This window comes from Mustela nivalis (genome assembly GCF_964662115.1).
Source record: "Mustela nivalis genome assembly, chromosome: 4".
NCBI lineage: Eukaryota > Metazoa > Chordata > Mammalia > Carnivora > Mustelidae > Mustela > Mustela nivalis.
In genome coordinates, this window is record NC_139023.1 from 10,836,010 (window position 1) to 10,847,047 (window position 11,038).

An 11,038-nucleotide genomic window follows, 5' to 3' on the forward strand; every position below is an offset into this window, starting at 1 on the left:
CAGGATGAGGCCTTTTGTTCTCTTGCTTTCGTGATTTCATTTTTTTGAACATTTAAAGTTGCCAACAATTCCAAATGCTGTCTTCTTACTTCTCTCCAGTTTGTTTCCATGCGAAGATAAAAACGATTGTATCTAGATTAGATTATAAGAGGATGCATAAATGACCCACTGTTGTAAGACCTACAAATAATCGGTATCTCCCTATAATGGTTTGAAAAGGAAATTTTTTATATCAAGCCACAGAAGAAAAAGTGCTTCTCCACATTCTTTCCTATTATTCATCATCAACAACAACGGCAATGATTTATTGACTATTCACAAGTAGCACAAGAAGAGCTCTGGGAGTTTAAATTAGTAAAGCTAGACCTATACAGTTTATCAATTCAGAACAAGGTCAGGCATTTGCTTACAGACACAAAAAGGCTTTTCTTGTCCCCAACAATGACCCTGAGATTAACACCTGAGCTGAGATCAAGAGAGCCCCCCAGGCAACCCAATTTTTTTAAGTAAAGATAGGAAAGAGGTTAAAACGTTAAACTGGTTTTTTTCCATATATGACTTTCTGACTTACAACAGGTCAAGCATCGGTGTTGAGGTTTACAGCCAGAGGTGGTTATGAAGCAGGTATGGGTATCTGTAAGAAGAAAAATAACAATTATTTGATGAATCTCAAATAATATAAAATTTTTCATTGAGAGTATAATAACTCATGATACTTAAGTCAATCTAAGAATCTCTTCATTTCTTTTCTTATTGACCCTCCTTCAGGTTCTATTCTTGGCATTCTGTTTTTAGACTTCTGCACTTATTGCTGAATTAATATGATGTACAAATTTCCATTAGTTGGCAAAACACTGAAAATCCATTATTTCTTTCTTGAAAATCTATCTGAGCAACACTCTGCAGGAAATTCTATAAGGCTATCTACTCCTAGTCTCTTACTGAGATTTGAAATCTATAAATACAAATATTCATTTTAGGATGTTAATCAAAATGAAAAAGTCCCTATGGGAAAATGCAATGCTATTGAAATACGTAGAAATAAAAATGTATTGAATTTCATCAGTTGTAAGAGTTTGAATTCCCTAAGAAAAAGTCATACCTAAAATGAACGGAAGCATAGAAACTGGCCAGGGGCGCCTGGGTGGCTCAGTCAGCTGGGGGTCTGCCTCTTGGTTTCTGCCCAGGTCATTATCTCAGGGTCCTGGGATAAAGCCCTACCTTTGGCTCCATGTTCAGCAGGGAGTCCGCCTGAGGTTTCTTTGCCTCTCCTCCGTCCATCCCCTTAACCTCCCTCTTTCTTTCCCTCTCTCAAATAAATAAACAAATCTTTAAAAAAAAAAAAAAAAGAAACAAAATGAAACTGTAGCCAGATTATCCTTATTTAACAGACTTCTCTGTTTACATTATCTTATTTACATGTGCATGTTTACATCTATATCCCTTAATGAAAATAATTTCTATTTTGCCTTATTAAGTCATTCTGCATATTGTCTAGATATAGTCCCTAAAGATTTACTGGTTATTGTACAAATGAAATTAAAAAAAAAAATCATGTTCCATTAGTTGTTATTACAGACATTATTATATTTGAGAGAGGAAAGTCTTTGCATAATGCATGCAGTTTTTGAAAATAGGTACAAAACAAGTATTAGGAGACAGATCCTGACAGACACATGCGGTGTTTCCCAAAGCCCAAACCTCTGTATTTTCTGTGCCTGTGAAAGAACTGAAATTTTCAGAATGACCACTGAGTTAAGAGAAAAGGGAGTCAGACAGTGAGAGTGCCATGATCCATTGTTGACTGCGTAGACATTTGGGACAAAACCAAGAGCCCAGTTTATCTCCAGGATTACTGCATTACTCTTTACAATATTTCCATATGAAGAGCCTTCTGTGTGACTTTTCCTTGCGTTCGACACCATTTCCCTCTGTGTCTCTGGGCACAATCATTACAATCACTCGTCTTAGTAGAGTCATTTGAAATAACCCCACTCCGCATCATTTGAGACTCGGGAAGACAAAAACACTCGGAAGAGCTTCCAATCCTACCTTTAGCCTAAGCATGTTTCCCCGCGAAGAACAAACCTTGTCTGTTTTGACAGCATTTGTGGCTGTTTGGATGAATAATGCCTTCAGGGAGCAGCAACATAACACAGGATGGATGAAAATGAAGAATGAAATCCCTCAAGGACAAGTTTCCCTCTAAATCTGACGGCCCATAACTATCTCTATGTGCATATATGCACGTTGGTTTGCTAATAAACATTTTTCTTGAGAGGTGGGCTTACACTGAGTTGAGTAGACATGGTGGGGCGGGGGGCTCCGATAGGTTAAAGCATTTAAAGCATACCTATTAAAAGACCATTTTAGATTATATGTAGTGTCCTGGAATTATTGAAGTTACTTTATAGAATACATTTCAACACAGTATTTACATCTCCTTATTGATAATGCTTTTAGAAGATGTTAAGATAAGGGCACTTGGGTCACTCATTCAGTTAAGCGCCTGACTCTTGATTTTGGCTCAGGGTTGTGAGACAGAGGACTGCATTGTCCTCCAAGCTGGGCATGGAGCCTGTTCAAGGTTCTCTCTTTCCCTCTCTCTCTGCCCCCCAACACTGCGTGGATGCCCCAGCCCCCCCCAAAAAAAGTTAAGATATTGAACAATTCCCTTGAAATAATACGGAATTCTCAACACATCCAAAAGTCTATCTTGCCTTTGAAGCATGAGTTGGGGGATCTTCTGTGTAAGTTTAAGGTTATAAGAGCTTTTCGATTGCTCCCTCCACCTCCCTCCCTGAACACACACAGAGACAGCTCTGGCCAAGAGCCAGGGTAATTATCTATAGGCCCCACGAACAAAATAAAGGTTCTCTGCATTCAAGTAATCTAATAACCATACTGAAGGTGAACAGAATACTTATCCTGTACTAAGCACTCACTACAAGCCTTATGTGAATCATTTCATTTAATACCCAAAACAACTCTATAAGCTACCCATGATTTGAGGTTTAGAGAGTTTTTAGAGTTCAATAGAATTGCTAAAACCATACACACTCCCACCATCCCAGTTACAGTGTCTGCACCAATCTTATATAAACCTTTAAATCTTCTTTATTTTATTTTTTATTTTTTGTAAAAGATTTTATTTACTTCCTTGAGAGAGGAAGAGAGAGAGAGAGAGCGTGCACAAGCAAGGGGAGTAGCAGAAGGAGAGGAAGACGCAGGCTCCCCACTGAGCAAGGACCCTGACGTGGGCCTGATCCCAGGACTCTGAGATCATGACCTGAGCCAAAGGCAGATACTTAACCCACTGAGCCACCCAGGCACCCAATATTTTTTTAAAGTAATCTCTATGCCCAATGTGGGGCTCAAACTCACAACCCCAAGAATCAAGAGTCGCATGCTTTACTGACAGGGCCAAGCTCCCCTTGGAGCATCTTCAAAATCATCATTTCAGAGCCTGTAACTGGACTCCTTTCTTGTCCATAAATTGCCAAGTCTTTGAATTCAGGCATCAATCCTCCAACACTAGAGCCAAATAAGGGAAGAAGGCTTCTAGAACTAAGCCAATAATTAGAATCAGAAGTAAGAGTGAAATGTTTTTGAGGTATTAAGACAAAAGTTGGAAGAATGGGAAAGAAGGGAGCTTTTTCTTCAAAGTAGCCATATGGCCTATCACCGGAGAGATGTATATAACCAAATGTGGTATACTCTCAGAGATAATCACTATAACAGTTAAAACAAATTATATCTAATGTAGCAACATGGAAAAAAATCTGAAAAATCTAGTTTGACTGAAATCAAGTTGGATTATGTTATTTACTGAATAATAGCACACATTTAATTGTTAAGCCCATAAAATAATATTATGTATTGATATGGATACAAACCTATAAACAAAATGCATAAAACACTGATGGGAAGGGAAAAAAATCTACTTCAGGAATGCTGACTTCTGGGGGAATTAGGGGCTGAGGAGAAGTAACCACAGGACCTTGACTATGTCTATAACATTGTATTTGTTTTAAAATATCTGAAGCAAAGAGAGTAAAATGTTCACATTCCTTTAATGTAGGAGGTGGCTCCATGGTATTTGTTGTGTTTGTTTCTATAGATGATTGAATGTTTGAAATAGTCGGTTATTTCAGGATAATTTTCTGAATATTTGAAATAGTTTGTCATTTCTTAAAAAAAGGGAAGATGAGAGGATATAGTGTCTTGTTGGTGGTGGGGGGAACTATGTGTAAATAAAATATGTGAAACGTGAACTATAGCTGGCTGCAAATGCAGAGCCTTGGCCGGGCTGGAGCCAAGACTCAGATACACCCAAGTCAGGGACAGGAGGAGGAGGACACCCGCCACCCTTCAACCTTCTCACAGACACGATCTACTGGCATAAACTGGATTACCTGAGACATGGGATCCTCTTGGGAAAATGATTACATCAAACCCACAATTAGGTTTTACACGTGTACAATGATGTCTGATTAACTGGGGAACCTCAAATAAAGTAAGATATAATGAGAGACAACAGAAAATTGACCAAAGGGAGCAAGGTGTCCGCTGCAGTAAATTCAGCAGAAGGACCTAAGGGTTGGAGGGCAGTGGCTTTACCAGTGACAGCAGAACCCAGGGGGACCCAGCGTGCCAGCAGCGTGGTAGAGGCCTGCACATATGAATTAACAGCTGACTCACAGCTTGGGAGCTTTGGGGCACAAGAACTTCCCACCATTCCCAAAACTGATGGAAGAAACATTTTTATTTTTCGTTTTCCAGAACTGAATTGGCCAAGAGAATAGCAAGGATCCCAAACGAGAAGGTGCTGGTGGAGCAAAGTCCCAGCTTACCAGGCTCAAAGGCAGCTGCAACATCAGAGTTCCAACTAGATTAGCTCCAGGTGGAAGTTCTGGCTGTGGCAGAAGCGAAGCAGTTCAGCTCAGAGGAAAGCACCGTGTATCTAACTCATTGTGCTTTGAGGCCAACCAAGTCCGTTCTAGAGCCCTGCGTCTTCACTGTAAGGTACACCAAGGAAGCATTCTTGTCCTCAATTTGCAGAACTGCCATTGGCTGAGGTGCCTGAGGTAAGAGCCACACCAGGGCGGCGACGGCGACCTTGTGGCATGCTGGCACCAATGAGGCGGCCGCAGCAAGCCTTTCCCTGGGATCCGCAGCCAGACTGCAGTGGCCACGGCCGAGCTCCTGTTTTGGCAGCTCTGACAACCCAGCCTGGGAAGCCCCGGGCGTGAGCTCTAGCCTGGGCTCTGCACGAACGAATGAAAAGCATCTCGTGGGGGAATTTCCACAAGTGCACGGAGGAGGAGAAGTCCACAGGGCCCTAATGGGTTGGCTGGGGGCAGAGAGAGAGAGAGACGTGATTGCTTTTGTGCTCCCAGGGTGGGGAGTGCTGAGATGTTCAAGTCACCGCAACTGACGGCTGTCGGAGACCGCAGCGTTATAAAAGACTGTGCTTCAGAGCGGGGGCAACCCGTAATACAATAAAACACAAGTTTGAATTAGATTATTCTGCCCGGGGTTTTTGCATCCCTCTAGGATATGGAATCTTCTAAGAGGATTTTTTTGGTTAGGCAAGGGAATGGGATGGGGGAGGGGAGGGAGGGAGAAACTGCAAATGATCTAAGATAGCCACTCTAGAACGCGTCCTGGGAGCATCTTGTCAATGACACGCAGCAAGAAACAGGTAACATTGGAGCCTGTTTCGAAGGGAACTTTGTGTAAAAGCCAGCATTTCTTCTGAAGCCTGAGGTAAAAACTGAGAGGTGAGCATCCCCGCAGCAGGGAGAGCCCAGGGCGTTAGATCCAGGTGAGAGGACGAGGAGCAGAGCAGTAGCCGTGACCACAGAGACAGCCTCCGACCTGCAAACACCTCCTGACTCTTAAAAGCCCATAGCACGAGCCAGGCACAGTGTATAAAACATTTGAATATATAAAGGAAGAAATAATACAATAAGACAGGGGTAGTGGAAAAACCTGAGACAATCCTGATGTGATGTTAAGAATTGTCCAGGGGCACCTGGGTGGCTCCGTGGGTTAAAGCCTCTGCCTTTGGCTCAGGTCATGATCTCAGGGTCCTGGGATCGAGCCCCGCATCGGGCTCTCTGCTCCACAGGGAGCCTGCTTCTCCGTCTCTCTCTGCCTGCCTCTCTGCCTCCTTGTGATCTCTCTCTCTCTCTCTCTCTCTGCCAAATAAATAAATAAATAAATCCTTAAAAAAAAAAAAAAAAGAATTGTCCAGCAACACATGTGGCCACTCTGAAAGGGAAGACGGTCATGGTCTTCCACGAGCCCGATGCTGAGAAGCGTGATCGCTAGCTGGTTTGCGGAAAGTGTAAGGACGCCTACTTACCCAGCCCTCTGCCCATCTCAGGAGTCATGCTGTCCTCCCTGAGAGATCCCCCTCTGGCTAAGCGGTCCCATCTGTTGATGACTGCGTGAGCAGCAAAGAGAGAGCGCGCACTGACCCCAGCGGGCCCAGCCTCCCGAAAAGGGCATATGGGACACACGTGGGCTGTCTCCACCTTCCTGAGTCTTGCACAGGTATAAACACACAAGCGTCACAGCAAAGGATCACATGGGGACCAGGAGAGACGCAAGCATGCTGCTGTCCTGCTGTCAAGGTAACAACTACCTTCGATTCCTGGCAACAGGATCCTTCCGGACCTGCTGTCAGAGAAACTAAGGGATTAGCCAGACTTCTCCCACTGGGAAGGTCACTGCCATCCAGAGAGCCAATCAATATATTAATCCCCCCCAGAGAGGGCCGGTGTTGGCATCACCTCGGAAGGAGAGCGGATCATCAGCGTTTATATGTTGTGGGGGACGCAGCCCCACAGTCCTCACGCTCCACACCTTCCTACTGACTCCAGTGAAGACTTAGAGAGTGTCCACAGAGGTGTCTCTCTCCCGTAATGCCATATGATGGCTTATAGGCAGCTTCAGCCCTGTGGGATATGATCCACATGCAAATCACATAATCCTTTTGGTGAAATCTTAATCCTATCGTTTTAGGACTTGAAGGTTCAGTGAGACTTGGAGATCATTCTGACTACAGATTTTTTAATGAAACAGCATACCTGAAAGTCAAAACATAAAAAGACATATCCCTTCCCTTCATTAATAGGTCTCCTAACACGTAGCAGGTGTCTCGTGTTTCCCCTGCCTCAACCAATGAGGCGGCTTGCGATAGGAATGTCTACACATTTTAACACCCCAAATGCCCCCTCACCTCCCCAGGACCTATCTCATAAGCAATGATGATCACGATTCTCTCAGCTTCCAAACAACAAACACTGTTTTCCTGCTTTCCTGGTTGCCTATGATGACGGCCAAGCCCTCTGAGACTCTCCCCTTGCCATAGAAATACCCTGAAGCCGTTGAAAAATACACATTGCGTCACAGTTCCGCCAAAGTAGGGAATAACTTTTCATGATTTCAGTGTTAAAGTATTATACAAGCCCAAAGCAGCAATGCTTTTGTTTTTCCAATGTTCCAGAGGTTTTCATGAAAATACCCCTTTGAGGTTTCATTTTCAGGCTCTCCCTAGCTCTCTGACAGAGCACGAGCTGAATGAAGAATACCTCGATGTGCCCCGACATCACCCCTTCCCACCAACTCCAGGCTGCCTGGAGTTCTTACTCCTTTAAGATGAGTCACGGCTACACAGGCTGCCCGATGGCCATGCAGGTAGAGTCCTAGAGACCTTGCGAATTCAGGGGATCCCTAGACGAAGACCTCCCAGAATGGCCAAAGCTACGATAAAGAGAGTTAAGGAGCAAGGTGAAATCTCCCTAATTTATTCATAACCCTGGGCATCATTCCATCAAGGAAAGTGACTCTTCCTCACCAGGGAGGACAAAACTATCATTAAAGAGGGAGAAGGCGTTCCATCAGGACTGAGCGAAGATCCTACGTGTGTCCATATTTATACACCAGAGAGCGCGCTGAGGAAAACCAGAGTCAGAAAGCTCTTCGCCTGAAACATTCTTCCCTTCGGTGACCTGTCTACCAAGAATCAAGGTTTTTTTATTGTCAGACACACAGAATCAACGAGACGTCTGACATTCACCACTCCTAACCAGTTTCGCCAACCGTGACTATCAAGGGATGTTCACTTTGGAGATTCTGGCAAACGTTACAGATGCCATCTCCACCCCAGAAAAATGAACGCAAACACTTCCGTACGAAATGTTGCGTGCAGTTGGAACAGAGAAGGTTCACGAAGCTCCTTAAAATCCAGGTTAAGCAGCCCTGAGCCAGGTGGTTTCTGAGATTTCTTCCAACTCCACAGTGAGTTCATGGACACTCTGGGGAAACCTGACAAATTCAACACTCGAGTTTTTCTTTACTCGCTCCTAAAAATGCACAAGAAAAAAGACAACGATGGAAAAATAACAGAAGACAGAGGGAAACAAAATAACTGGCGGTAGAAAGCTCCTGTGCAAGTGAACCCGATTTGGCTGAGCAGAGATTGGAGTAGCTGCGGAAACCCGTTCAGCTCACCGCCCAGAACATTCCAAAACTGGAGGCCCTGCTGCCTGTGAAGGTAAACCTGAAAAGTGAAGTCAGGGAAGTTCTGTCTTTCACACAGCCTCTTCCAAAGCCCACGAACTAACTTTGCATCCTTTTTCTAAAAGGAGAGACCCTAACTGGTACACGTGTGTGCCCCACTAATCTTGCATTTGTCCTGCAGTATGGCTGAAACAGAAAGATTAACTGAGTCTTTACTAGGAAGAGCCCAAGATGCCCTTCCTCAACCCATGTCTTTAGGGCCCTCCTTGACCGAAGACGTGGTTACTAACTTGAGATGTTACAACTGCTGTGTCTCAGCTGTGCACGGGGATGAGGGATTAAATGAAAATCCACATGCCGACCTATGACAGGCAGGACTCCTTCCTCCATTCAGTTTCCAGAACGCTGACAGCACGTGGTCTCAGCGGGAGGTTGGAAATTCTTCTGTGAGGGAACGACAACGGTTGGCATTTCTGAGCTCCCCGACAGAACAGCTGGGGCCCTGTCCGGTAAGAGCAGTGAGAAGTCTGCAGAGCTTCTCGTCATGTTCTCTGTAACTCTCTTCTAAATATGCATCAACAACCAAGAATCACCGAACATTTCAGGACCGTCTCCACGATGAAAGTCAGGCCAAAACATAAAATGTGGGGGTGGCCCCTGGGTGGCCCCTGGGTGGCAGAGTCAGCTGAGAACCCAACTCTTGGTTTTGGCTCAGGTCATGATCTCAGGGTCGTCTCGTGGGATACGCAGAGTCAGCTTGAGACTCTCCCTCTCCCCTGGTTCCTCCCAGCCTGTGCTTTCTCTCTCTTCCCCTAAAGTAAATAAATCTTAAAAAAAAAAAAAAAAATACAAACGGGGGGAAAAAAACAAGTTCTGTGGAAATAGTTAATACAAAGTATAGAATAAAAAGACTTTTGAACTGTAAGTAAGCTCAGAGAGGTGAGAAATGTTATTATATACAAATTATCTGAGATTTTAAAATTATCTTTGTTTTCTCCTATGATCGTTTATTTTGTTTCTTGAATTCCGTATTAAGTGAAATCATACCGTATTCGTCCTTCTCTGACTTCTTTTTTTAAAAGAGATTTTATTTATTTATTTATTTATTTGAGAGAGAGAGAGTGTGCACAAGCTAGGACAATGCACAGGGAGAGGGAGAAGCAGGCTCCCACTGGGCAGGGGACCCAACACAGGGTTTAATCTCAGGACCCATGACCTGAGCCAAAGGTCGCTGTTTTCATGGACTGAGCCGCCCAGGTGCCCCTCTGATTGACTTATTTCACTTAATATAATCCTCTCTAGCTCCATCCACATCATTGTAAATGGCGAGATCTCATTCTTTTTATTGCTGAGTAATATTCCATCATACATACATATATATATATATATATGTGTGTGTGCGCTTGTGTGTGTGTGTTTATACACACACTATTTCTTCTTCATCCATTAATCAGTCAAGGACATTTGGGCTCTTTCCATAATTTGGCTATTGTAGTTAACGATGTTATAAACCTCAGGGTGCATGTATCTCTTTGGATTAGTATTTTTGTACTCTTTGGGTAAACACCTGGTAGTACAATTGCCGTATTGTAGGGTAGTTCTATTTTTAACTTTCTGAGGATCCTCCATATTGTCTTTCACACTCACTGCTATCTTTTCTACACAGAATATGTCCTTTTTGGGGCACCTGGGTGGCTCAGTGGGTTAGAGCCTCTGCCTTCGGCTCAGGTCATGGTCTCAGGGTCCTGGGATCAAGCCCTGAATCAGGCTCTCTGCTCAGCGGGGAGCCTGCTTCCCCCCAACCCACCCCTGCCTGCCTCTCTGCCTACTTGTGATTTCTGTCAAATAAATAAATTAAATCTTAAAAAAAAAAAAGAATACATCCTTTTTTCCTTAAGTTCCTGTAGTTTCTTATAGAATCTTATTTTTCTTATCAAGATTTTCCAAATAATGGGATGAAAAGAAGACCTATTCTATCTGAACATGGATTTTCCTGGGACACATACTTGGTTAACATAAATATATTTGTACTGATTCTTCTAAATAATGCATATTTAGTCATTAGATATATTTGCAGGGTAGTAATTCTTTTGTCTGCTATTGTATAGAAAACTCTTAATTATCTATTTTTGTTGCAAGAAACCAAGGACGCGCAGTAGTAGAAAGAATAAGAGGGGCACGATCCACGGCAAACCTTGCTTTCAAATTCTTAGGCATCGCTAAGCTGAGCAGATAACAACAAAGCTGTCGGCGATAAAGCCCATTTTTTTCTTATATATATTTTCCTCCTATGTGGCCGATAGCCAAACTTTCTGAACCAAAACATTGATCCTCTTGAACTCAGGGAAAGTATAAAAACAAACACGAGCAAAATAGTCCCAGCAAGTAGGGTGTCCATTGGGGTGGAAAATGAAGAGTTGAGTGTATTTCTTATTTTGGTCCTTATCCTTGTCTACCTAACAGGAGAGTGTGATGAGTAGAAAAAGATAGAAACCAACATTAAAAG

At 43.3% G+C, this 11,038-nt stretch overlaps 1 protein-coding gene across 2 annotated transcripts in view; it reads right to left on the reverse strand.

Annotated features, from left to right (window-relative positions):
* SLC4A4 (solute carrier family 4 member 4) overlaps positions 1 to 11,038 on the reverse strand; it is a 462,487-nt gene that overhangs the window by 441,457 nt on the left and 9,992 nt on the right. The window contains exons 1-2 of one of the 2 annotated variants that reach the window (XM_082726306.1): positions 6,371 to 6,510; positions 572 to 634 (exon numbers count right to left, since the gene is read on the reverse strand). In XM_082726306.1, coding sequence (XP_082582432.1) covers positions 572 to 585 — 14 coding nt within the window. In that variant the 5' untranslated portion in view covers positions 586 to 634; positions 6,371 to 6,510. Of the gene's footprint in view, positions 1 to 571; positions 635 to 6,370; positions 6,511 to 11,038 lie in introns of those variants that run through there. The other variant, XM_082726305.1, reaches the window with a different exon arrangement.